Source organism: Diachasma alloeum, unplaced genomic scaffold, assembly GCF_001412515.2.
Source record: "Diachasma alloeum isolate Michigan unplaced genomic scaffold, Dall2.0 Dall_scaffold_00179, whole genome shotgun sequence".
Classification (NCBI taxonomy): Eukaryota; Metazoa; Arthropoda; class Insecta; order Hymenoptera; family Braconidae; genus Diachasma; species Diachasma alloeum.
Genome location: NW_021680345.1, coordinates 4,149,094 through 4,176,305, shown reverse-complemented (window position 1 = coordinate 4,176,305; position 27,212 = coordinate 4,149,094). Strand labels below are relative to the sequence as shown.

General features: G+C 34.7%; 6 protein-coding genes across 7 annotated transcripts in view; 1 reads left to right on the top strand and 5 right to left on the bottom strand.

Annotated features, from left to right (window-relative positions):
• Positions 1 to 551: 551 nt before the first annotated feature.
• On the bottom strand, positions 552 to 4,509 carry LOC107041086 (valacyclovir hydrolase). The gene is made up of 5 exons (XM_015261469.2): positions 4,284 to 4,509; positions 4,099 to 4,189; positions 2,606 to 2,926; positions 1,369 to 1,624; positions 552 to 794 (listed from the first exon to the last, which is right to left on the bottom strand). The coding sequence occupies exons 1-5, from the start codon at positions 4,401 to 4,403 to the stop codon at positions 698 to 700; spliced, it is 885 nt and encodes a 294-aa protein (XP_015116955.1). The 5' UTR covers positions 4,404 to 4,509; the 3' UTR covers positions 552 to 697.
• A 1,122-nt stretch (positions 4,510 to 5,631) lies between these two features.
• On the bottom strand, positions 5,632 to 9,128 carry LOC107041127 (ubiquitin-conjugating enzyme E2 C). Its single transcript, XM_015261534.2, has 4 exons — positions 8,873 to 9,128; positions 7,102 to 7,216; positions 6,808 to 7,012; positions 5,632 to 6,262 (listed from the first exon to the last, which is right to left on the bottom strand). Exons 1-4 carry the CDS (start codon positions 8,974 to 8,976, stop codon positions 6,138 to 6,140), a joined length of 549 nt encoding a protein of 182 aa, XP_015117020.1. The 5' UTR covers positions 8,977 to 9,128; the 3' UTR covers positions 5,632 to 6,137.
• A 1,130-nt stretch (positions 9,129 to 10,258) lies between these two features.
• LOC107042886 (rab-like protein 3) lies at positions 10,259 to 13,193 on the bottom strand. 2 transcript variants are annotated; one of them, XM_015264122.2, is made up of 5 exons: positions 12,797 to 13,193; positions 11,676 to 11,885; positions 11,442 to 11,590; positions 11,224 to 11,334; positions 10,259 to 10,581 (listed from the first exon to the last, which is right to left on the bottom strand). In XM_015264122.2, the coding sequence occupies exons 1-5, from the start codon at positions 12,840 to 12,842 to the stop codon at positions 10,402 to 10,404; spliced, it is 696 nt and encodes a 231-aa protein (XP_015119608.1). In that variant the 5' UTR covers positions 12,843 to 13,193; the 3' UTR covers positions 10,259 to 10,401. The 2 variants fall into 2 exon arrangements, with proteins under 2 accessions (XP_015119608.1, XP_015119617.1); XM_015264131.2 differs by having other exon boundaries at positions 11,457 to 11,590.
• LOC107042874 (general transcription factor IIE subunit 1) lies at positions 12,729 to 16,618 on the top strand. The gene is made up of 7 exons (XM_015264096.2): positions 12,729 to 13,204; positions 14,212 to 14,357; positions 14,442 to 14,608; positions 14,680 to 14,808; positions 15,028 to 15,254; positions 15,372 to 15,799; positions 16,315 to 16,618. Exons 2-7 carry the CDS (start codon positions 14,237 to 14,239, stop codon positions 16,488 to 16,490), a joined length of 1,248 nt encoding a protein of 415 aa, XP_015119582.1. The 5' UTR covers positions 12,729 to 13,204; positions 14,212 to 14,236; the 3' UTR covers positions 16,491 to 16,618.
• Positions 16,049 to 23,290, bottom strand: LOC107042878 (arrestin homolog). The gene is made up of 6 exons (XM_015264110.1): positions 23,159 to 23,290; positions 22,869 to 22,990; positions 21,634 to 22,161; positions 20,265 to 20,453; positions 19,190 to 19,358; positions 16,049 to 17,578 (listed from the first exon to the last, which is right to left on the bottom strand). Exons 1-6 carry the CDS (start codon positions 23,223 to 23,225, stop codon positions 17,433 to 17,435), a joined length of 1,221 nt encoding a protein of 406 aa, XP_015119596.1. The 5' UTR covers positions 23,226 to 23,290; the 3' UTR covers positions 16,049 to 17,432.
• Positions 23,291 to 23,665: 375 nt separating this feature from the next.
• LOC107043647 (akirin-2) overlaps positions 23,666 to 27,212 on the bottom strand; it is a 6,561-nt gene continuing 3,014 nt past the window's right edge. Inside the window, exons 3-5 of the mRNA XM_015265225.1 lie at positions 26,366 to 26,528; positions 26,234 to 26,290; positions 23,666 to 25,895 (exon numbers count right to left, since the gene is read on the bottom strand). Of these exons, the coding sequence (XP_015120711.1) occupies positions 26,280 to 26,290; positions 26,366 to 26,528 (174 nt within the window). The 3' untranslated portion in view covers positions 23,666 to 25,895; positions 26,234 to 26,279. The remainder of the gene's footprint in view (positions 25,896 to 26,233; positions 26,291 to 26,365; positions 26,529 to 27,212) is intronic.

Below are 27,212 nucleotides of genomic sequence, written 5' to 3'. Positions count from 1 at the left end.
CTAATCTGATGACTGAAAAAAAAAGAGGGGTTCAAGATTATTCAGCTTTCATTCACCCATTACTGCATTACTTTGAGAAGATCTAACAAGTGTTTGGGTTCTCGTTTCATTTGATTTTTGATGATTATCTCGATAATGCGGGAAAATGACGGAGATTTTTTCGTTGACGATAAAAAATGTGTTTTGACATGTTGGTTTATTAAATTATACTTGAAATGATGGATCGAAAAAAGGAGAAACTCAAGATTATTCATTTTTTCATCATCGACACTGAATTAGTACAAGAAAATCGAACGGATATCGGTGGTTTCTCCTAAACTGTAGGAGCTTTTTTGAAGAAATAAGTACAGAATAAAAAAACGTCCTGTTTTACTCTTCAACTTCTCCCTCTTCATGCGAAGTTAAAATGAAATTTTAATGGAAGTGGCATATGAAACCAATGCAGCCACCCACGGGCCGTTTTTTCCTTCATCCCTATCTCCAACTGGTTATCCCACTCGCGCCACGTCACTTCATTGATAGTTTACACTCGATGAAAATAAAAATAGTTATTTCCTGTTCAATCATTTTTATTTCGTCAAAGTACGAGGAGAGTGGCAATCACAGATGCGGTGGGGCTTGTAAAAAATGTATTGCGATCATTATGACATGAATTATGCAAGAACTGGTGATTCTGAATTCACGGAAAAGGCAGTCTTCAAGAATTCCCCAGGAGAAATCGAGTCACCAGCTGGTTGAACTCCTCGTGGTATCTCAAGTGCAGATTGTGGGATCCTTTTTCGAAGATCTCCAGCCTGAAATTGATCAGATTTAGTAATTTATGACTTTCAATTTTAATGTTATTGAGCTTGAAAAAAAGTCGAATCGAAAATTAATCCACACTATTTCGTGGATGTCTCCTGGAAGAAGAGGTTCAGAGGAAAATGTCGAGACAATTTTTGGGGAGAACTTCATGCGCTACAAAGAATCAATAAAATTTTATCTATCAATCACACTGAAGTTCCGTGAAATCCGCAGTAAAATTTTATTCATGAAGTTCTTACTAAGTTTACTACTTCAGTTTTAATGCAAAAAATTAAATTTTGATTTTTTCATTGATGGAATCTTCAAAAGTGACTATGAATATAACTAAATGAGGCTTTTTGCAAATCTTCATTTTATGGGTAAAAATGAGATATTTTTTCAGATTTTTTTATCCTCTTTCTCATTACATTATGAATAAATAATTCGAAGTCTTAAAAATTTCTAACTCCAATGATTTACGCTGCACTTGAATATTACTGATTATTTATTTAATTCTTGGTTTTTAATTCTCGTTTTGGGATTGAGGCAAATTTTGAAATTGTTTTCTGGAGGCAATCAACTCACTGAGAATTCGAAATATTGTTCTTCAGATACTCCGCATGTTCTCCATCAACCATGACGTCCTTTTTCCCATGGACTATGAGCGTAGGACACACAATCCTCGCTACTGAATCTCTACAGAGGTCACCATTATTTTTCTCGAAAAGATTAATCATAGCTTCGACCCACGCTGCCCAAGTCTTTCTGAAGTAATCTTCACCATAAATGGCCATTAGTGGCGCTTTCATGCGCTCTGACCATGTGTCGATGTTCTTGATACCTTTTTAATAATAACAACTGGATAATTGCATTTTTCAATAACTTAGTAATTTCCTTCTGAATGGATTCTCTCTTCTTTGGAATTCCAATTTTAGTATCCTCTTCGTAAATTTAAACGTTATCAAAATTTTTGCGTATTATTTTATTCTTTGGAGGAATGATCCTGTATTCGGACACTCTAAACACTCGAATTCGGTTTCAGTCAGGGTTTAATCAGATGGGGCCTGCCTCTCTCTCTTAGAGTTTGAGGATATAGCCATAACGAGTAGAAGAAGAAGAGGCTTTAATCAGGGATCAATTGCAATTTAATCGCAAGTCTACACTAAGACATAAACAAACACATTGTCAAACAAGTCTTGTTTGGGCCAACAAAATCGCTAGTTGAAAATTTCCAAAAAAGAATTTGTTTGGCTCGAATTTGAGTCTCATGAATAATTGTGCTGCTTTCGACAGCAATGAAATATTTGGCTCAAGAGGCGGATTATTCACACCAGACGGTGCCTTTTCAGGATGAAAATATCTCATTCAGAGGAAAATTTATCAACAAATATTTTATCCCTAAGTTACAAGATTGCTATCATATCATTATTATTGTTTCATTTAAGGGTTCATTTCTTGTCTGTGATTATTAGACAGCCGGAACGAAAAACTACTATCCCTTGTTTCGCATAAAACAAAGATTTTTCGGGAGCAAAATACGTATGGGAGAATCGAATAACGAAGGAGTAGTGCTAGAAATGACATTTCTTGCGTGTACGGAGAATGCAATTTTTTTTGAACTACTAAATCTATTTTTGCGACAATAATTTTTCATTCCAGCGCACTTTCTGCATGTTTGGCACAAAAAAATCCTTTTTTGATAATTTTCAAAAAACTATTTTCTCGGCACAAGTAAGACTTGTTTGATTACAAAGCTTCCATTTGGAAGCAAACGCATCTTTATGAACTATTATTTTATTTATATGAGAAATTGTGCGTGTACTTTCGTAAGTTTTGCTTTCATGGGGAAGTATGTAAGCGTTCGCTCCCAAGACGACCATTTTTCTGACGCTCTGCGGGTTCTTCGCAGCGAGGATGAGTGAAGTGATGCCCCCGTCACTCCACCCTACGAGGGAGAACCTGGGGAACCCCAGGACCTTCATCAACTCATGAGCGTAATCCGCGTCTTTGTCGAAAAAATCATCGGGATATTTTCTGTCTGGGGGTCTCGATTTTCCGTAGCCCGGAGGATCCCACGCTACTATTGTTAGTTTATTTTTGTCTAGGCCCTCGATTTGAGGCTTGAAGTCAGTCCAAATGGTGCCTAGAGTAGATAAGAGGGATAAAAACTGAATTAAGAATTTAGAATTAAGAAATTGCAGCCGAAAGGTTATAATTTCCGGTGCAGTTCTTCGAAATTTTCGTCGCAGTATAGTTACAGCGGAATTTCAATTAATTCCGTCATTTCAGTTCAATGATTTTAGGAAAATTCTGGTAAATAGTCTCATAAACTTTGAAGTGAGTCGGGGAATTGTTGCCTCCCTGCTGCTCAAAAATTTGACATTTCATTGGATTTTCAGTGAAATCTGAGATTTTATAATTCTTCAATTCAATTCTCTCTGTCAGAGATACTTTTGTTTATTCTAAATAGCTTCATGTTAGAATTTTTTGGTGAATATCTCATGTCGGAGTTGAATAATGATGCCTAAAGGTCAACTCCTTTAGGCGACGTAATTGAAGAATAATCGAGAATTCGTCGTTATTCGGTGCTAAATAATCATATTTTCGGTTAAAATTCAAGTAAGTCATGGAATTATTGCGTCCCTACTGCTCAAAAATTCGAAATTTCATTGGATTTTCAGTGAAACCTGAAATTTCACGATGCTTCAATTCAATTCACAATTTTTCTATTTATCTTCATTATAAATTGCTTTATGTCGAAAATTTTGTGAATATCTCCCAACAGAGAGACATAAACAAGTGAATTACTCTGCGTTTTCTTTTTGCGCAGAAAAATAGGAGTTTAAAAATAGATCTACCCAAAAAAATTGACTCTCTCTCTGCAATTTTTAGATATTCATCAAAAATAAATCCCAAGTGGACTAGAATCATTACTCGAGTGGTGGAACCAACGGAGTATCACTCCTATTTTTTTCCAAAATTCCAAATATTCCAAAACCTTTTGTACAATTTTACAAAAATTCACAAAATTCTCAGAAAATCAGAGATTTTACATCTCTTTTCTCCGACATCACGACATTCAATTCTCTATCAGAGGTGGCAGCATCTCCACCCCTCACATATCTCATTCTCTGTTTTACCAACTCGTTGCCACAAACACATGCAACAGCCTGATAAGGCTCCAATAATTAACACTAATTCTCTATCAAGTGATAACAATTAACTCACTGCATTCCTTCCTGGGAACTATCTCAATTTCTAAAACTGCAAACTATCTCAATTTTTAAGGTAATCTCAAATATGTTGAGTGCTCACCCAGGGCTCCAGGGAGTAGTAAAACCGGATGCTCTCCACTGCCAGTCCTGGCATAATTAATTTCTACATCCTTAACTCTAACTTTTCGTTCCTGTCGTCAATTAGAACACATCGGTTAATTAAACCCATCGAGTCCTCCACATCCTGAATTTAATTCAGTTTCAAATTGTGGCATGACTGCTTACCTCAACTGCAGTCGAAGCGATCGATGAGCAGCGGATTGTCCCTCGGGGATCGAGGAACGACTTTATCGAGGTGGCAAGGGGATTCTTAAAGAGAACGACTCTGCACACTCTCGACACCATCGTTCGCGTTGTTGCAGGGCTATTCTGGCTGTCAGAGTACGATAAATACAGCAGTTGATCGAGGGGCTGTTTATTATCGAGGATTTTGGACTGTCACTTTGGCAGACATGAGTCTGAAGGTCATTCGAGTTTAATATTGATTCAAGCGGATTAAATTTCTCTCGATAGTTACTTTCTTTGTGTTTGGGGTCATATGCAGGGAATTGGGGGCTATGTCTTGGATTGTTGACTATTTTTGGGTGATGTTTCGGGGATAATTCACAGGTAATTTTCATCGGATTGAAGTTCCAATTAAATTGCGGGGGATTTAATGGTTGAAAATTCAGAATTTTGTGGATAAATCAATGGAGAATGAAAATGTTGGGTCCATGGGTCCATGAATATTCATAGAAATCAGGAAAATTCAAGTTAATTGGGGAATTCTTGTCTTTTTGCTGCTAAAAATGTGGAATTTCATTGCATTTTTAATGAAATGCGGAATTTCATAGCTCCTCCCCTGAAATCGAATTCAATTTCAAGAAAATATAAGTCATATTACAATTCCACTGAAATTTTAAGGGATTCCATCATTGAAATTCGTGATTTTACGGAAAAATTCGATGAAAATTGATAGAAAACACGAAAATTCAGGTGAATATATTCTTTAGTTTTTAATTGATCAAAAAGTTAACGTAGTTTGGTATTGATTATTTATGTTGTCATTAAAAGTTCAAATCAGTTGACGAATTCTGCTCTTCCTGGTGCTTAAAAATGTGAAGTTTCATTAAATTTCCAGTGACATCTGAAGGTTCACGATTTTTTTCCTCCGAAATCTAATTCCCTTTATATCACATTAAACTTCCACTAAAATTCAAAGGGATTCCACCATTGGAAATCCAAAATTTGTTGGAAAAACCCATGGAAAAAGTGAAATTTAGGTCAATAATTCCACTAAAATCGATAGAAATCAGGAAACTTCAGGTAAATTCCTGAATTTTCAATTAATTGAAACTTCAGCGTAATTTGGTATTAACTCTTCATGTTTCCATTGCAAATTGAAGTCAGTTCGGGACTTCTGGTCTTCCTGTTGCTTAAAAATGTAAAATTTCATTAAAATTCCAGTTAAACTTGAAATATTTCACTTTCAATGTCACTCTCCTAAAAATTACTAGTCAACTATTCATGAAATTCCAATACTTCTCCAAGTGTACTTGAGGGATCATTCATCTGCTGAATTACCAGAGACCAATTAGTTTGTACATTAAAAATATTTATTCCAGAAAGAGACGACAAGGAACGAAAGGAAAAAAAATCCTGCCTATTTCAATGATACTTTTGTTATTGTTTTTCACCTATTGTTCGAGACGATTGAAATTTATCCACTAACATAAAAAAAATGAAATAAATAAGTTTCAGACGAGTACCAGATAATTTTCTACGATTAGACACTCAGTTATTCGACAGCTTTTTAGAATTCACTTGTTTTTTTTTTCACCACAAATTTCAATAATACTTAATCAATCCACACTAACGCCTTTTTATCTTTCAATTTATACTAGTAGGCCGCTAGTCCGAGTTTTTCATCGGTGAACGAGCCAATTTGAATTAATCGATGGAGGACGAGACTCCTTATTTCATTTTACTTCGATTTATAATTAATATTACTTGTTGTTTTTGTTTTTCTTTTTAATCCTCTTTTCAGTACGAAAGATGGTAATAATATAGATGAAATTTTGAAATGCTTATATTTGCTTATCATGAATCCTGGGGGTTACGATCGACGTCTTTGTGGTACTCTTCGAGGAGTTGCTTCTTGTATTTAGTTTGATCGTTCCATAGCTCGGCTGCTTGGAGATTTAGGGGGCTGTCATTGTTTGGCTCTAAAATTAAAAAGAAAAACTATTTTATTTAAACACATCACATGAAAAATGATGAACTCATAACAAAATAAATTATATAATTGAATAAAACGGTAAACTCAATCAATTAAATAAAATTCACAGGTTCATTGTCAAATAGACTGGCGAAATAATCAATAATTCATTAATAATTCCATAAATAGAGTAAAAAACTTGATCATCTACGATTGAGGAAGAAACAAAATGAATAAAAAAAACTATAGAATCAATTAATTGAATAAAAACATTGATTTTATTTAATAGAAGAAAAAAAATGTATTCGATTTTGACAATTGGCCAGTTTTCAATGAATATCTCGAAATCTAAGAGAGATAACGCAATTTTTGTCATGACCTTCTTTGCAGCTGTCAATTCGCTCTACAAAAAAGGTCATTACAAAAATTTCGTTATCTCCCTCAGATTCTGAGATATTCCTCGAAAACTCAGCCAAGGCTAAATCAACTTGAACCGTTTTACCGATTCACTACTGATTTGACTGGCCAAACACTGAGTGATGATTAATTTACCTCCAAGAAGAGACTGGATGGACAACAGAATGGTGCGAACATCGTAAAGAGCACTCCACTTGTCCTTGAGAATGTCCAAACAAATATTTCCAACTGGATCGACGTTGGGATGAAAACATGGGGTGACGAAACGAACGATGGGAGCACTGTATGGGTAGCTGTGGGGAAACTCGAGAGTCAGCTTGTACGTCAGCCCCGAGTAGACCTGAAAATCCCCGAAATAACATCATAAACCATTTTCCACCTCGAACAACAGTATTCAAGAAATTTTCACTGAATTAAACGAGTAATTACAGTGTCACGAGGGCCTGTGATGGTGCCAATCCACTTGAAGAGATTCTCGCCATCGGGGAATGCAGATACGCCTTTCTCGGTGCACATCATGAGGACCATGAGCTCCTTCTGCAGTCTAGATAAATGAATTCATGAGTCGAAGGGAATGAGAGGATTGGGACTCGGAGGATTCTGTGCAATCGTCATTTTGGGGACATTGCGGGTCTCCGGTTGATGATAGTAATGTGACGAAATCTGCAAGCTTTTAGGTTTCGAAAGGAAAGCGATTGAGTAAGATGATAATTGGGACGAATTGCTTCATGCCATTTTTGCTGAATTGATCATTTGGCTGGAATTTTCAGAGAAAAATAACAATTTTATTTAAATTTATTGAGTTGAGATTGATGATTAAGTCATTCTGTGATTGATGAACCGTTTTCAACTATATTACGAATTCACATTGGTGAATGATGCAGGTCAAGTCGAAGAAAGCGATGTGGCACGTCGGAGCATATCAATTTATTCAATTTAGTTTCATTCGAATTGATCCATTCGTTAATTAATTCATGGTTTGAGGGTAAATTTAGATTTAAGATTATTGGATGATGCAGGTCAAGCCAAACAAAACATCAGGACAAGTCGGAGCAAATCAACTCATTCGATTCAACTAAATTCATTGATTCCTCAATTAATTCATAATTTTTGGCAAAATTTAAAGTTGGGCGTGTGAACAAGAGAATTCGCGAGAATTAATAGCCTTGAGTGTTCCACGATAAAAAACCTAAGACTCCAATTCTCAAAAACCCACAATTTCGCCCAAAAATAATCAAAAACTGCATTCATTTAATTCAGATTAATTAATTCACTCCCTAACTGATGAGTCATTTTCACCTATACTTCGAGTTGAAATTATTGAATGATGCAGGTCAAGCCAAACGAAACATCAGTGCAAGTCGAAGCAAATCAGTTAATTCGTTCCACCTAAATTAGTTCATTCGTTAATTAATTCATGATTTGAGGCTAAATTTAAAGTTGAGATTGTTAAATGATACAGTTGAGAGAGAATTTCCGAAAATGAATAAACCCATAGCCTAATAGCCTTGAGTTCTCTACAATAAAAAAAAACCCAAGACTCCAATTTCACCCAAAAACAACTAAAAACTGCATTCATTCCATCCAGATTAATAAATTCACTCCCTGAATAATGAGTCATTTTCACCTATACTTCGAGTTGAAATTATTGAATGATGCAGGTCAAGCCAAACGAAACATCAGTGCAAGTCGAAGCAAATCAGTTAATTCGTTCCACCTAAATTAGTTCATTCGTTAATTAATTCATGATTTGAGGCTAAATTTAACGTTGAGATTGTTAAATGATACAGTTGAGAGAGAATTTCCGAAAATGAATAAACCCATAGCCTAATAGCCTTGAGTTCTCTACAATAAAAAAACCCAAGACTCCAATTTTACCCAAAAGCAATTAAAAACTGCATTCATTCAATTCAGATTAATTAATTCACCCTCTAACTGATGAATCATTTTCACCTATACGTCGAGTTGAAATTATTGAATGATGCAGGTCAAGCCAAACAAAACATCATGGCAAGTCGACTGTGAAGGAGTGAGAGGTTATGAAGAAAAATAACGCCTCGAGTCTCTAAACTCAATAAAAATCGTCCCTCGTGTGTCTAAAAGTGGTGATCACATGTGCGGGAATGAAAATATTGGAGTAATGTCGAGCTTTGGAGCCCCCAATGGACTCCTTGACACACGACGAGTTTCTCTCCCTCACCTTTTGCTGACTGCGTGGTTGTCTTTGGGTACATTCTGCTTCTCCTCCCTGGCTTTGCTGTTAGCACTGGGCGATGAGTAAAATGGATTGATATTCTGTGCCATTTTCGATGCACCAGAGAGCCTCGGGTGATCACGGAAATGCTTTTGTTTTCACTAGTGACGATAAAATATCGCACTCGGGTGGTTCGGTTGATACAACGCAAACACGGAGTCCCACCAAACAGTCACGGAAATTTGAATGGGCTCGGGGTATTGACTCGACTGAAAACATTGGACTAGTTTTTGAACATATGGCGCGACTGTGGCCGATATTTGTGTCGGCGGTAAATTTAATTTCTGGGCCCGGGGCAGGAATATTGAAGGATTTTAAAGTCAAGCACAAAAAAATTTTACAGAAAAACCTATCGAATTTGTTAGATAATTTTATTGAATTTTTATTGGACTTTCAATTAGTTTTTGGCTGATTCTATCGAAATGTTGAGCAGAAAGTATTCTATAGACAAAGTCAATAGAATTCGATTTTTCTGTCCAACTTATTCTATTGAAATATTTTTTATAGAATTTCCTCGACTCAAATTTTCAAGAAAATCAAACAATTTCCATGCAGTTTTTTCAATACAAAAACGTTATGGAAAAGCGTTGAATAAATTTATTCTGTGAATAAGAAAAAAACTTGTAAAATTTATTTCACGAAGAAGTTTTAGAGATAACTAAAAAATCTGTCGATAAAACTGATAGAATTTCTATTGAATTTTTATACGTTTCATCAAAAATTCATTTTGGAGTCAAGTCAACTCATCTCGTTTCACCCTTTTCCCATTAATTCGCTCATGCCTCTGAAATTTAACATTTAGAATACGTTCTATTTTTCTCTTCTTTTCATCAAGAAAAAAAAAATTTGGAAAATTTTTAGCCGAAAAAATTCTACAGAATATAAATAAATAAATAATAGATTTCTAGACATTTCTATTGAATTTTTATTGAACTTTCTGTTAGTTTTTAGTTTATATTCTATAGATAAATTCAATAGAATTCGACTTTACAACTTATTCTACCGGAATATGTTCTACAGAATATTTCCTATTGAACATTTCAGTAGAATCGGCGAAAAATTAATAGAAAATTCAATAAAAATCCAATAGTATTGTTTAACGCATTCCCTAGGTTTTTCAATTACATTTTTTTATGCGAATGTTCTGAAACAATTTAACTAACACATTTGATAATTGAAATTTTTTTAATGCAGTGAACTTTATCGAATTGTATTCATGAACCTATTTTACGAATATATCATGAAATATTGTGGATAAAAAAATGGAGGGGAATGGAATGTAATAACTTATGCCGAATGCAATTTTATAAATATATTTTTTATGTATTTCGATTCAATAAGAGGAATGTTTTATCCATGAAATGATCATCTCAATGGTGAGTGATAATGCAACGGTGCTCGGAGGCCCAGTGAACAGATAAGGCCTTGGTATATCACATCATTGTCCTTCTTCTTAGTCCAGTTCCCGGGGAACTTTAGTCTTTGTGGTAGAGTTTGGGGCTGTATGACGAGGCATAAACCGGCTGTCTTCTCTTGTCCGGACTTATGCCCTCGCGATTGGCGTAATAACGCCTCTCGATCACTTTGTCGAAGAATCTGCTGAGTTTTACTGAGGATGTCGTGCCTGCAGCGAGGGAGCGCACTTGACTGCAATCCTAAATTTACAAAAATGCACGAAAAATTACTCATTAATTCATTTTTCGTCATTAATTGATAAAATCCCTAGGGACATTTTTTTTTAAGTTTTAAAAATGCTCAGAATTCATGGAATTCTGCGAAATTTTCGTGAAATCTCCGAATTTATTTTTGTGAAAATTCATGAATATCGTGGAATTGTTTGGAATTTTTTTCCGACTTCATCAAAATATTCAGAGGACAAAAGTAATGAAGAAGTAAGTGATCAAAAAATATTTCGGTCGATGTATCACTATTTTTTGAAAATTATATCATCATAATCTTCATAATGGGTTCCCACCTAATCTTTTTTTCATTCAATCCATTTTGTATCTCGTCCATAAAAATTCATTGAACATCTGGTAAAGAGCGCAAAAAGTATTTTTCCTAAATCTTAAAATGGTAGAAATTTCCCAGAGGTTTTTGCCATTTCATTAAGCCTATTTGCTTGAAATTGAAAAAAGTTCTTGGAAGGTTTTAAACTGCAAATCCTCATGAATTTCTGGAGTTTTCACAGCAGCTTTTAAAGTGCCGCAAAAAATGTGGGGCAAAATGTTAATATTTACTTAATGTTAACACTTAATGTGAATTATTTTATTTATCATTATCACATTATCTCATACCAAAAAAATCTCATCAGCTCCACACTCCTCAGCAATCGTCGACGAACGCCTGTGTAAACTAGATCTCGATGGTACCAAGTCCAGTTTCGTTCCAACAACCAAAATAGGAATCTACCCAAGATCATCAAAATTGATTATCAAAAACACTAAAGCGAAGAGGATAAACGACAAAAAAAATCTCCAGTTTTTAGAATTAAATATGCAAGAAGAAATATTACTTGTGTTGAACCCACAAACTTTTCTGGATCGAAATCATCGAAGGACCTAGACCTCCCACTGTTTCCATCCCTACTCAGGACCTCCTCCAGCCACTTCTGCAGATTTTGCTGGGACTTTCTGTTCGACAAGTCGTGCACCAGAATAATTCCTAACGAATAAAAATGTTCAGAGGTCCTTAAACTCGTTCAGAACGTAAAAAAGGGGAAAAGGAAGTGAGCTGATTGGAAAATTACCGTTTGTGGGATTGTAAAAAACATGTCTAGTATTTTTGTGGCTTTGGCTGCCCCCAATGTCCCACAGTTCAATGAAATATCTCTTTTGATTGGGCGTTCCTTCCTTGAATTCGTGTAATTTCACTTCGACAGAGCAACCAACCGTCCAGGATGGATTGTTTATGGTTTGTTGCTCACATATTAGATGCGTGAGGGAGGTTTTTCCCACCCCTGTAGCAGAATTAAATACGAACAGTGCTGGGTATTGAATTTTTTAATTCAATCAATTATCTCGTGAATTTGAAGAACAATCGATTGTTTATGTATTTATTCATTGTAATGAAGAGAATTGCAATTCACAGCACATTCTCTTCCCGTCAATCAACAATTAATAATTATTAATTATTATTATTGATAATTATTAGGGGGATTCATAAGATTTTTATGATCTTATTCTGAATGGATTAATTTCCATTCATTGAATAAAAATCAATCCTTTGAAATCAATAGTTCTTTTTATTCGTTAATTATAGAGAACAATATCAACATTTTTATATCAAAGGACATATAAAATTCGGCATGTGCTGCACATTCTTTTCTTCTTACTCAACAAGCCTTGAAGAAAAATGGATTCAATGAAAATATTGTGAATTATTTTATTCATGCAAAAAAAAGGTTAAATTCAATTAAATCACAGATAATTCCCGTGAGAATAAGCCACGTCATGGCCAATAATTGCCAATTACTGTCCATGATAATAATTAACAAACTGCTATTGTTCAACAAATGAAACAACTGTTAATCCCATTGTCCCCTCGATTTTTAAAAATTCAAATCCAACAAGTGTTATTCATTGAATAAAAATGAATCCATTCAATTACCAAATTCTTATTAATTAATTATAACGAACACTATCAACATTTCCGCATCAAATCGCATAAAGAATTCAGCATATGCGACACATTCTCTTCCCCTCAATCAACAAACCCTGAACAAAAGTTTACTAAATGAACATCTTATGAACTATTTCACTCATGCAAAAAAAAATTCAAAATTCAATCAAATCGCCCAAAATTCCGGTGAGAATAAGCCACGTCAATGCCGATGATTACTAATCGCTCCCTTAAATAACAATTTATTACCTGAGTCTCCAACGACGATAATCTTGACTTTATCAATAGCTGCCATAGATCAACAACAGCGAAAAATTTTAATCTAATTTGTCCCTCGATATGACATTTATCACTCATTCAACAAACGAAAACGACAGGTTATCTCCAGATTTTGTTGAGATTGTCAAAACTACCACCGGTCTATGTGGCACAGTGTGGACGACACGATCCGACCTAACCCGCAGTTTCTTTACGAATAAACAAGGTGTTTACATGTGTTCTCTACATTGTTGGGAATGACAATTCAGTAATGAGCATTATTGAAACCTTAAGCGATGTAAATATGTGAATAAATTTATAATAGAATGTGTTTATTTAAGTTAAAAAGTTCCATGAAGTGTTTGCGATAAACTGACGACTGTTTTCATCATTTGGGAGGTTAGTACTTGTTTATGATAATCTTTCAACGCGAATATAAATTCAATATGATAGAAAATAATTGAAAATGGACATTAGGAAGGTTTAAAATTGAATAATCGAGTATTTAAAATTGATTGTATTTTTTTGTTTTATTATTTTGGAGTGGATGTTTAGAACATTTGAAACATCTCATGGGTTCTTTGTCTTGTCTTTTTTGTAGAGGAGAACAATTGAAAACAGAATAGAATTGGAATTTAAATAGTTTCGGAGTCAATTGTATTTATTAAGATGGAAATTTTCATTATAATTAATTAATTACCTTTAATTTTAATATTTATGATAAAGGGAAGATTGAGGGTTACCACTTGCTTCTCATAATCTTTTACAGTTAATTTAACTTCACTATGAGAAAAAAACAATGAAAAATGGGCATTGTATTTTGTTTTATTATTTTAGAGTAAATGTTTAGAACATTTGAAACATCTCACCTGTTTTTTGTACTGTTTTTTTGTGGAGGAGAATAATTAAAAACAGAATAGAATTGGAATGTGAATAGATTTTGAGTCAAATGTATTTATTAAAATGAAAATTTTCATTAAAATTGATTAATTACCTTTATTTTAATATTTATGATAAAGTGAAGATTGCTTCCAAAATTTTGAGGGTTACCACTTGTTTCTGATAGTCTTTTATCATTAATTTACCTTCACACGAGAAAAAAAAGAACAATAAGCATTTGCAAAGTCACACGTGTGTATTTAAAATAAAAAATTCCATGAAGTGTTTACGATAAATCAAAAACTGTTTTCATTATTTTGGATGATAGTACTTGTTCCTGATGATATTTCAACGGGCATATAACTTTAACATGAAACAAAAAAAACAATCAAAAATAAGTACTTACAATGTTTATTAAAACAGAATGAAGAATCATGAAAAATGGTTTTTCTATGTTTATTACCTCGAGGTAAATGGTTGAATCATTCAATACTTCTCATTTGTTCGTTGTATTGTCCTTCACACAGAGTGTAGGAATTAAAAATAATAATAATGGAGGAGAGGCTGGTGACAGAAGTGCCCAGTAGTCTCAAACAACTGGCGAGGCTCGTCGTCAGGGGTTTCTACTCGATTGAGGATGCTCTCATCGTCGACATGCTTGTTAGGAATCCATGTGAGATTATTTCTCTTATTTAAATCGTGCTTAAGCTCCTCGAACGAAGGACGATTCTATAACGATTTATTTGTCTTGACAAAGGCATGAAAGAAGACGATATCTGCGAATTACTCAAGTTCGAGCGAAAGATGCTGCGTGCGAAGATAGCGACTCTCAGGAATGACAAGTTCATTCAGGTGAGGTTGAAGATGGAGACTGGATCTGATGGCAAAGCCCAAAAAGTCAATTACTACTTTATTAATTACAAGGTAACGTCATTCATCACTTCAATCACAGGGCCCTAATTTTGCAAATAATTCACGGCAATTTCTTGTCGTAGACTTTTGTAAATGTTGTAAAATATAAACTGGACCTCATGAGGAAGAGACTGGAGACAGAGGAGCGTGATGCCACGAGTAGAGCGAGTTTTAAGTGTACAAATTGCTTGAAGACATTCACAGATTTAGAGGTAAGTATCAAAATCAATTCTTCGAGGACTGAATGAACAATTTATTCTTTTAAAAATTTAATCTATTAATTTAAACAGAAGATGGAGACATCAATTTACATATTTTATTTATGTTGGTCACTTTTATTACAAAATTCTCTCGAAAATTTAGTAAACAGACTCTTGTTATTCGTCGAAAAATCACAAAAATGGGAAACAAACCCAAATGTTGATCACTAGGCAGACCAGTTATTCGACATGATGACTGGTGAGTTTCGTTGCACATTCTGTCGTGAAATGGTGGAGGAGGATCAGTCAGCACTGCCCAAGAAAGACTCACGTTTATTGCTCGCCAAGTTCAACGAGCAATTGGAGCCACTTTACATTCTTCTACGAGAGGTTGAGGGTATCAAACTAGCTCCTGAGATTCTCGAGCCTGAACCAGTGGACATAAACCTGATCAGAGGGTGAGAACAGAGTCATGTGATGCTTGCATTGTATTTTATTTCAGGAATAATTGAAGCATTCTGTTAAAAAGCCTCAAACCCGACCTTTTGAATTTACTAAAGTGCAATTAATTTCAGAATCGACAATAGGAAACTAGGAATCAGGCTCCCAGGAGAGCAATGGTCGGGTGAGGCCACCAGGGGCTCTGGCTTTGCTGTGGAGGACACTCGAGTCGATGTGACGATTGGCGACGAGAGCACTGACGACTCGGCCAACAAACGAAAGGAGAGACCCATCTGGATGATGGAGAGTACTGTCATCAACGATAATTCCGAGCTGGATAATGGAGCCAACCAGGACAGCATCCTCGATAAAGCTGCTGCCACTGCTACCAACACTAATTCCAATCACAAACAGGGGGAGGATATCATGTCTGTGCTGTTGGCTCATGAGAAGAAGGGGGGAAATACTAATGCTGTCAGCGCTGTCAAAGCTGTGCTTCCGCAGGAGTCCAGTGACTCCAGTGATAATGAGGAACATGGGGAGATGCAGGCTGTTGATACTGGTGATTTCATCTTCTTCTCCATTTTATTTTTTATTGAAGAGAATTTTTTGGGTTTATGGATGTTGAGGTGGAATTTTGTTGACAATTTTCGGTGATTGATTGATGGATTCAAAAGATTTTTTGAAATCTTAAGAATGCAACTTTTATGAAATTTTATTTCGAATTCGTAAGAATATTTAGGGAGAGTTAATGAAAGAGGATGTGATCAGAAAATGTTTCAGTCGGTGTTACAATTTTTTTAAAATTATATCATCTTCGTAATCATTTATTCACTATTCATCAATTTTTCCACTTAATCATTTAGATTTATCAATATTCATTACTTTTATTATTTAGTATCTAAACCTCCAATTCTCGTTAAACAGTTCTTCGAATTCTTCGACATTTTTCAAAAGTTTTTAAAATTCTAGAAATATCTGGAAATTACCCGGAATATTTTGACATTATTTTCTCATTTTTGGGATTCATGTCATGTGTCTATGAATAACCAATAAGATAATTAATAATAATTCCAGGTGACGTCGAAGTGATGGAATCAGACGACGACGATGCGATACCAACAGTGATTGTCGGTGGAAGAACAGTACCAATAACAGAAGTCAACGAGGCATTGACAGATGCCATGACACCAGCTGAGAAAGAGGCATACATCCAAACCTATCAGGAATACTACTCCCACATGTTCGACTAATTCTCCTCCCCAAGATTCAAAGTCTTTCATTCTTCATCCCAACTTCTATATTTTTGATGTTTCATCGATCGACCGATGTATCCATTTTTTGTATGAAACAAAATAAATTGAATATAACGTTTACTGAATATTCTGTTCATCACTGATCCCCAGAGGTTTGGATTCTGCGAAAAATAACTAGTTCAATGCATGAGGATAAACTAGTCTTTTTTTGATTGGTCTTTTATATTTTTTTCTCTTTCTAACAGATAACATTTAATTCAACAATACAAGGCATCAACATAGTATTCATTTTTTCATAAATAAATTGAATAAATATCCATTAAATATGAAATGAATTAAATTAAGAAAGAATAATAGTCACTTCTGGAAAAACGGGAAAAGTTATTTTAAAACTTAAAAGGGGGTACAATACTTAAGCTCACTTCAGTGTATTTTTTTTTTTTTTCATCGTCTCATTAGTCAGTGGAATTTCCATTCGACCACCACCATCGAATGAAAATTCAGAGACGATTAAATATTATTTTTATTTCTAGTTTTACTATTTTTTTTCTTCTTTTTTGTAGTTTTTCCGTAATTTTTGTTCTTAATTGAATACCTTTTCCATAATTACTAATCGAAAATCCAGAGCACTTATTTCATTAATTTTTTCTTAATTTTCAAATTTTGTTTACCTTTCACTGTTCACGCGTTTTATCTGCTATTGTGGCAGCTGATTACTCTGAGAGGACTCCAGTGGCAATTTAATTAACAGCACCATGAAGATAATACAATCCTGATAATTATATTTAATACTTTAATTCCTCGATGAATGGAAAAGGCCTCTGGATGCTGAGGACGAGAGATGAACAGTCATTTCATCCCGTCCTTTCAGAGTAATCAGGTGTCTCTGACCCGTTTTTTTATCATTTAATCATGTTTATTATCAATCGTGTTGTCTGGTTACTCGGGCTCGTTCAGACGGAGACGAGCAAAGTCCTCGAAGACGATGTTGTCGTCGTCGTCGTTGGCGTAGCACGAGTTCTCGTAGCGTGCACGATCCACGCTCTTCATCTTTTTGATCTGAGCCTTCTCACGTTCAACGGCACCTGCGACACAGATTTTTTAAAAATACATTATAATGCGATGGGTTTATCCGGGATTTCGAGGTGGGTAAACGAGCTGATTTGACTTGAGGAAGAGCTTTTTATGAATATCTTCGAATCTATGAGATGGGAGAATTCAGAATGAATTTATGAATGAATAAACAATACAAATTAACAATATCAATGCTTCCATGTGTTATTTTTAAGCACTTCTTAATTAATTTCGTTTCAGTGAATGTGATTACGCATTTTCATTCATAAGAAATCTAATTTTATAACTCGTGTGGTTATATACTATTGTCTCTTCTCTGAATTTCAAGATAATTGAGTTCGTCATTGAATACAAAGTTGGCTTCAATAATTTTGGAAATTATTCAAGATTATTCAAAATATAATAACCGTTGTGGTTTTTTATTGAAAAAGTATTGGAAACTTGAAATTAGCTCAACGTTTTAGGAGGGAATTTAAAATCTGAGATTTTTCGTTGCAAATAAAAATCGACATCTGATTTTTTCTTGTTTAAAAATGTTTTAAAAAATGCTGATGTGGCAGAATATAATTGAATTGCAAAATTTGAAAACTAAGTATTGGATATTTTATTCTCCAAGAAAATGGAGTTTACTAAACCATAAAGTGATTTTCAAAGCCTCAATAATTTCGGAAAATTGATGACTTTTAAAAATTTAATTTCAGTTTTTCAAAGAAAAAATATTGGCAAAGCAGATTTTGGTTGCGAATAACAACTGAAATTTTATTTGAAAAAATCGAGAAATTACCTGAAAAGTAATAGAACATAATCAACCATTTGTTAAGCAGATTCCATTATTTATTTATGAAAATTCTGTTCTTATAAAAATCTTTTTTGGAACAGACTGAAAGCTACAAAAATGTTTCTACTGAGACTTTGCTATCACTTTTAGATTCGAAGATGTTCAGAAAAATCGGAAGACTGAACGAAATTGGTTTTTACCTGTTCACGAGTGAATGCAAGAGAGATAGCGAAAGTCTCATGGAAAAAAGGACGAAAAAAACTCTCCAAGAATTTCGCTATCTCCCCTTATTTCCGAGATATTCAGCAAAAACTAAAGTCCGACGAAAATAGACTTTTCTCGTTTTACTGAATGCCGTGGCAGTTTTTGATAAATATCTCCGAATCTAGCACGACGTTGAAATTATGTTCTGGACCCTTTTTGTAGCTAAATTGATTGTCAATAAATTATTGATTGTTCATAAATTTTTTCAAAAATTGCAATTTTTTAATTATTTCAATCTTCCCCCAAAGGTAAACTTTCTAATTTTCAAATGTAATTTCTATTTTCAAATTTAGACCTGTAAAGTTTAAGGAATAAAATCATTGCAAAATGTCCGGAAACTTAGGATCAAGTGAAAGCTCTGACATTCGACCCCAAAACTAGAAAATCATTTCACTGGAGAAAAAATAGCCAAAGTACTTGGATATCCTTAAACAGTTTACCGCTTCGCCCCTGAATTATTACCACGCATTCTCTCCAGCGAATAACTCCTATCAGCGCGGAATTTCAGTTCAATCTGAACCCGAAATTTCGAGTGATTACCACCTCGCACCCATCGAAAATGAAAAAATCAAGAATTTACCAGGCGCTGGGTGCATGAGTTTCAGTGGCACATCAGTCACGAGTTCTCCTCCGAGTGTTCCGCAGTTGAGTTTCACTCTCACGGAGTAGGAGATGATGATACCCATGGCCTCAGCTGGGCATTTGCCCTCAGCAACGAGGGTGGACGAAGCGAGGTTGACGTCGTCGTCCTAGAATGATAACAATCCCATTAACTCGAGTTTAAAGTAGTTCTACCCTTACGGTAAATTCAAAGATGATTGAGAACTGCAAAAAAATTGCAGAAAACTCGACTTGATTCGGAATTCTAATTTTTTTTCTCAATTTAATTATCGTTTTGGTTTTTCAAAGAAGAAATGTTTAAAAATCAGGATTTAACGCAGTGTCTAATGTGAAAATCAACATTTCCATTGTAATCAAAGATTAAAATCTGAATTTGTTTTCATTAGATGTGAAAAAATCAAGAATTTTTTTGACACCTCATAAAAAATAATGCACCGTTTTGCAAACAAGTTTTATTATTTATTTATAAGAGAGAAATGTTTGAAAAATATCAATATTTTGGGAAATTTAATTTAGATAATACTGACTGGATATGATTTTTTCAAATTTTTTCCATGCAATTTAGTTGAAAAATTTAAAAACTGAAAATATCTAAAAGTCCAGCGTAGCCCAGCCGAAGGGTAGAGCTACTTTAAGTATGTATTTTCACCTTTTCGCGAAAAATTTTCGTTTTTTGAGTTTTTCTGGTAAATTGTTAAATTGTTAATTGGTAAAAATATACCGTTTTTGGTTTTATCGTTACTTTAAGACTCACGAAATTTCATGATCGTGCAATCATTTTGCTGCGTTTTTTCTAATACTTTTCGGAAATTCACAGAACTTTAGAAAAAATGCAGGAAAATGATTGCACTACCATGAAACTTCGTGAGTCAATCAATAATGGTAAAACGCAAAAACGGTATTTTATTTCGCGTCAATCCGATCAATAATGGGCCTGAGAAATGAAAAAAAAAACGTGAATTTTGGCCGAAAGGGTGTAGTACATCCTTAGATTCGAGTTGTGTGAGGTGGGGTGTCTCTGGGGGGATAGTCACCCTGAGGTGTCCATCGAGGGCGATGCCACGGCGGTCCTTGTTGCTGCTGGCGAGGGGCACGAGGTAGAATTGCTTGGTGAAGTTGGCACCGGGGGTGATGGGGCAGCCCTCTCGTGTCTCCAGACTCGCTACGTGGCGAGAGAACTGGGTGTTTACCATTGTGACTTCGCAGTGTTGGACAACAAACATCTGTATTTGGTGGAAATGAAGGATTGAAGGATTAAACGACTCGAGAATTCAGGGCGATTTGGTTGCCAGTATTTTCGAAACAAAAGGAAGTCATGAAGGAATTTTATTGAAAAGCCTAGAAAAAATTCTATTGGATTCTTATTGCTTTTTTCGTTTCTATTGGAAAATTCTAGAGCAAAAAATGTCCAATAGAAGAAATTGTATAAAAAGGTAAAGTTGTACTAAGTTTTTCTATAAGAATTCTTCGACAAGAATTTGAAAAAAAAATTTCCACTATTTTTCTTCTCTTTTATTTAAAAAGTGATTTCTGTAGAAAATGTCTCAATAGACGAAGTTTTATGGAAAAATCGAATTCCGTTGATTATTTTTCTGTAGAATATTTCCTTTGAACATTTCCATTGAAATAACACGCGCAGATAAGTGTAGAAATTTTTCAATAGAATCGGGCAAGAATTAATAAAAAATTTCATAGAAATCCACTAGAATTTTCTAGCGAATCCTTTAGATTTTTCTACGAAATTTTTTCGCAGTTGAACTTTTGCGAATGAATCATTGAAAGAGTTTGGATTTTACGAAGAAATGTCTTCTGATGTTTTTTTCTGAATCCTCATGGCAAAGGACGTTGGAGCTTGAACAATTTTAGATTATTCGACGAATTTCTTGAAAATTAAGGGGTTTAACACAATTACTCGTCAGACCCTTTTTGCACCCCTTGAAATTTTTTATAGAAAAGCGGTTTGATAATTCTCTCTAAACCTCTTCATTTCAAAGACACTCAAACCACATTTTATTCAACACACGGCTAAATTCGACAGAAAAAACCTAGTTATTTCGTTAGAAAATTCTATACAATTTCTATTGAAACTCTTCTAGAAATCTATTAGAATTCTGATTTCTCATGATTTTCCAGTAGATATTTTATAGCAGAAAGTCAGGAGATTTTTATCTTCTTATATAGCTTATTCTCTTCAGATTAAAAAAAATATTATCAATAATTTTACAGAAAAATCAGCACTTACAGGCATCAACCCCTGGTTACTAATATCGCTTTAAAAATCGATCTTCAAAAAAACAAATAAAAAAAAAGAAAAAGAGAATTCTAATACAATTCTAATCAAAATCAGTTCAGAATAGAATTTCTTAGCGAATGCGCTGGGTTTTCCCTAGAGTTATTCTTTACCTTGATGTTCTTCACAGCTTTGCGGGAGTTGTTAGTGATGACAACATTGGCAGCGATTTTCTCACCATGATAATAGATCTCCTTATCAAGGGTCACCTCCAAGTTGAGTTTACCCTGTGAGAAAGTGAAGCCCTTGGAGACAAGGGAGCTGGGGAGTCTACGTCCGCGTGAGATGGGGGCGAACTGGAGTTTCTTGATGGCAAGGGCAATGGTCGATCGCTTGTGAGTTTTCTCCTCCTCATTCTCCCCGACGAACACCTTGAGAGTGTACTCGACACCTAAGGGCTTGCCCTGGTCGTCCTCACCGGGCTGGAGGGTCACTGAGCTGGGGGAGTTCTGGGGGAATTGGAAGGTGAAGGGGAAGGCATTGGGCCCGAGTTTCTTGAGGAGGCGCTCCTGGATTGGAGTTGCTTCCTGCTTCTCCTTCTTCACGGGGACGATCTGCTCCCGGAGGAGCACCATCTCCTTGCTGAACTTGACGCCCATGACCTCGTCCTCCTCGCGTCCATAGCGGTAGGTCGTGATGATCTGGAGGAGAGAGAAGACGAAATGATTCAACTCGGAGGAAAGATTAATCGAATTTATGAACATGAGAAGTAATTTTATTTGGAGAATAAACATCTCTAATTTTTTTAAATCAGAGAATTTTATACATTCCTCAGTGAGGATGAAAGGTGGAGATGAATGAAGTGGCTTTTCCTAGGTATTTAGAGAAATTTAGCTCTAATTTATAGAGAATAATTTCATAGCAGGAGGTCGTGATGATCTGAAGGAGAAAGAGAACCAAATGATTCAACTCAGAGGAAAGATTAATCGAATTTATGAACATGAGAACTAATTTTATTTGGAGAATAAACACATTTCAAAGTCGTAAAATAAATTAGTTGATTGTACTTGTCTAGGATGTCTTCATTGGATTTTGAAGGAGTTTTTCTGTAGCACGACATGAGAGATAAAAAAGCCCTCACAAAAGTGAAAAATACATCGTGAAATTTCAGAAAAATAAAGAAATTTCGAATATGAAGATTAAAAAAAAAATTTTTAATGAAGAATTCACGGAATCCACGAATTTTTGTGAAGAACTTTTGCGATTCCATGAAAATTACAGGTTTTTGAAGATTTCAAAAACATCACAATATTTCATGGAATTTTCCTTCAATCTGAAAAAGTGCAAACGAATGAAAATGAGAATACCAAACAAATTATTCTACGAAGCACATTCAAAGGGCATTTACCTGACCGTAAACTCTGCGACCCTGGAGATAATCATTTTCAACTACAACTACGCCATCGATAGGTTCACAATGATCGAGATGATCTATGAAATCTCGTTTGCCGAGGTAGACGGTGACCTTCCCTATGAATAATAAAATTACCAAAAAATTAGACTGACTCCCTCCTCTCCCATTATTCCAATCATTAATCCCCCTTTCCTCTTTTCACAAATAATCCCCAAAAAATCATAAACTTTGGAATATTTCCCGAGGATGACTGGTCCCAGAAGAACAAGATTTTTGATACTCACCATTCGGGGTGGTTTTCTTGAAAACCTTGACAGCCACGACGTAGGCCAAAAACAAGAGAGGAAACATTTGTCTCTTTGTTCAGATATATTTATTATCCGCTCCCGAGTCCAAAGTTTTTGTTCCCGCCCAGAAGTGACAATAGTTATTCCATCCCCAGAGGTATTTATACTCCCCGACTGGGGCTTCTTGCATTAGCTGAAGCCCCACATTTAACTAATGGAATTACACTTCATAAGACGGACTAACACGATTTTCAATGAGGGTATTATTATTAGATAGAGATAAAAGATCATCTGAGCACGTGGGTGATGTTGCATTGCTGCTCAGTGCGTAACTGACAGCCGATCCATTCATTTCGTCCAGTGGCACCTCCAACAACTCCTCATTGATTAATCATCGAGTATCATCTCCTCGACTTCATAACATTCACTTCTGGTGAATAAAATCCTAGCAATCCCCCAAATCCCCGAAATTAATGGACAAACTACAGTGAAAGAAACCAGTGATAATCAGTCTTAAGATTTATATTTTATTCTTTCAATCAATTAATAAGTGTACATTCTTTTAATGGAGGTATTTTCACCCTTGAAGAGATCAAAAATCCCTCGGATCCTTTCAAGGACTTCAGTTTCGTTATCCACAGTGGTATCCTCGGTCTCCCCTTAATCATAAACCATTATAATTTCTTCTTCCTCACTTGCTTCGAGTATACATAACTTATTACACGTATCCGATACAAATCGAATTTCAATGCTTCGTAACATTGTTTTTCACCACCTGCTTTTACGTTTTTTCGCTCGTATGGGGAGGGCTAGGCAAAATCAACAATTTTAACTTTTTCAGAATTTAATTAACCCTTCGAATTGTCAATGAAACGCGAATTTTTTCCCTAACAATTACATTGTTTCCCTTTGGAATTAATTCACATAATAATAATTTGATTTCTAACTCATAACAGATCAATTTTCAAAGATATTTCATCTAAAAAAATGTTCTCTCAACATATTTATCAAAAGACATTCAAAAATTGTCTATTTTGCCCGACTCTCTCCCCACTCCCCACTCTCACAGTTATGTTACAATATTAATAAATGAAATAACAAATGACAACTCATGCAGTAAACGTAAAAACAAAGTGATGAGAAATACCCTTAACATAACATTAAAAAAATAAAGATTGAACGAAAAATGGGGTTTCAGAATTTCATCTGTATTAAACTAAGCTCATTGGCAATACAGTGCCATTCGATTAGATTTACGATAGTCGTACAATTTTCAATTACTTATATCGAATCTTGGGATTTATGTAATTTTACTAAAAATAAATATTACGACGTGTTACGCAGGATAACTAAATGATAAACAATCGTGTTTTCATTTGGTGGGTTACAAACTAGTCGGGGCTTATGGATAATTAATGTTACGTCTGAACCGCGGTATCTTGATAAATATTTCTAGAATAGGCACAGTAAATGTATTCATTCATAGTATATTGGTTTTGTTAATCCAGCGAGTTATTTAGTCGCCTTTTCAGAGCTGTTGGCTACCAGGGAACGAACTATGCATAAAAATCTACTAAACTCTTGGATTTTCTTTCATTTTTTATTGTTCACAATACTACAATCAATGACACTGCATTCGGCAGTTAATTTCTAGTTCAATTTTCGCGATTAGCCAATGCAAGGCGTTGATTCTATCATAACCCGTAGTTTTATTCAGAAAATGGGGGAAATGCGGGTCGAATTATAGTACCGTTTCAACAATGCTGGGGAAAATAATGGACTCGTGGATTTTTCGGGTAATTCTGGCTCCCTAAATGCACAGGGTAGTAACGTCTAATTAGAGATAATGGGGAATTAATGGTAATGTGCGCATTGCGAACAAATGATTGCATAGAAAACGAATTTTTCTTCACGTTTTACAGGTATCAAAAAATGTTTTTACAGTGAATTTATCTAATCGAGGGCCTCGATGATGCTCTAGAGTTTTACAAACTTTGTACAACTAGTCGTGAATATGACTGGAGGATTTTTTTTCTTCTGTGAAATGTTATTTTTGGGGTCTTGGGTCATGGTAATATCGACCAACTGAAAGATTCAACATTCAGAATTTACAATTTTTGTGGGAAACTGACGTCAGCAATTTCAATTTGTTTATCCGTTACTCCGTCATTCTATTCACGTTTCACTAAATTATGTTTTTTTTGTTTTCTGGTTTTCCTAGCAAAACTCTATATGGCATTGAATTAACTCTATGAGAAATGACTACGTTATTTTACAAAAATCTTTCATTGTGCAAAAAAAGGATCAATGGCAGATGACGAATTTAACAAAAGTTGTGTTTAGAAAAATCTTTTGAAACATTTTTTTAAAGAAAGAGTACGAACTTGTCGACATTTACATAGTTCCCTGATGCCAGCGCACTTCTAACATCGGACAGTACAAATTTTGTTAGTTTTTTTAGTGATTCGTTCTCTAGTATACATTGTGGATTCTTTTTTATTTATTTGAGTTTCGGTCGCAGTTGATTTTTTATTAACTAGGAGCCTACGCAACTTACTTCACTAAAACTTCCTCCTTTTATGCCAAAAAAGTGTTTTGTTTTATTCTCACAAGAGTTACGTTGAGTCGATTATCAACGGTTATGATTTGATATTTTTTTTTCGAGTAATTGGTGAGGTGACGCTGGCTACCTCTTTATTTGAAGCGAAAAATTCTCTCACTTAGCAGTAGAAATCTGTAAAAAGCAAAATGGAAAACCAAATTAATCTATTTATAATCGATAAATAATTAATAAACGAGTTTTCGTTGTTAAAATGTGGTAAATAAAAAAATTGATTTTCTTTTTCTGCTTATTTCCCTGAAAATACTGGGTTTAGGGGAAAATGTGACAAGAACTTTTTTGTAGCTCATGAAATTGTCCACAAAAAAGATCTTCTGAAAGTTTCTCCTAAACTCAGTGGTTTCAGAGATATAGTGAAAATAATCTGTTCAAAATTGTGGAAAATTTCCTTTTATCAAGAAATTGAAGGTTATTTTATAGCAAAGTAATGAAGATTTTTGGAATTTTCTTACCTAACATTCTTCACAGAAACCTGGCCTTAGAGGTAGGGTCCTTAGCTTAGGATAGATCTGAAATAAATAGAAGGGAATGCATGAGAAAATACTCTCCTCTTTTTCAATCCCAATAATCAACAGTATACTTACAACTTGGGGCAGCTGCTGATTCAAATCTCTTCTGTATCTGATCGTACGTAAACTTAACAAAAGCATCATACTGCTCTGACAGCTTCATGTTCAATATCTGATCATACTCTTCCCTAATTTGAGTCTCTTGCTCCTTCAGCATTCGCTCGCAGATCAAGCCAACCTTGAAAAATATTTTTTGTTTCATTTTTCTATCCAACAGTAAAAACTAATAATAATGATAATAATAATAATAATAATTTTTCGTTAAAATAATTTGAAAAAAATTCGAATTTTACATGAAAAATTGCTACAACTTTTTTGAGGATGTGTGGGCGTGAGATTGAGCTCATAATTGTCATTGAAAAATACTCAACATCTTTGTACCGCAATTAACGATGCTTCAATTTGTTAATAATAAGTTTTAATGAATTAACTATTGGATCACTGCCTCAAATGTTTGAAATTTCACAATAAATTAAATGATATTTCGAGGTTTATGTCCCAATGTTGGTAAATTTTCATGGCCCAATCGACAATTGCTTCTGACAACAAAATATTCTAATTTATAATTTTATCCATCCCTCAAAATAACCAACTCTTCTTCATAATAATAAAGAACAGTTGAAGAATATTAAACAGTTGAAATCTAATCATACAAAATTAAAATTTCTGATGAAATTCTCCCGACTCTAAAAATTTTCCAGATAAATTAAAAATTGAAAAACCCCAAGTGAATATTTCCCAATAAGATCCTCATAATTTCCGCTGTTCGCCCAACCTCATCCCCTTCGCTATCCCCACGAACTTTCCTGAAGATGATTCCCCCAGGGAGATCCAAAAAAAAACTAATCCCCCCCCCCCCCCC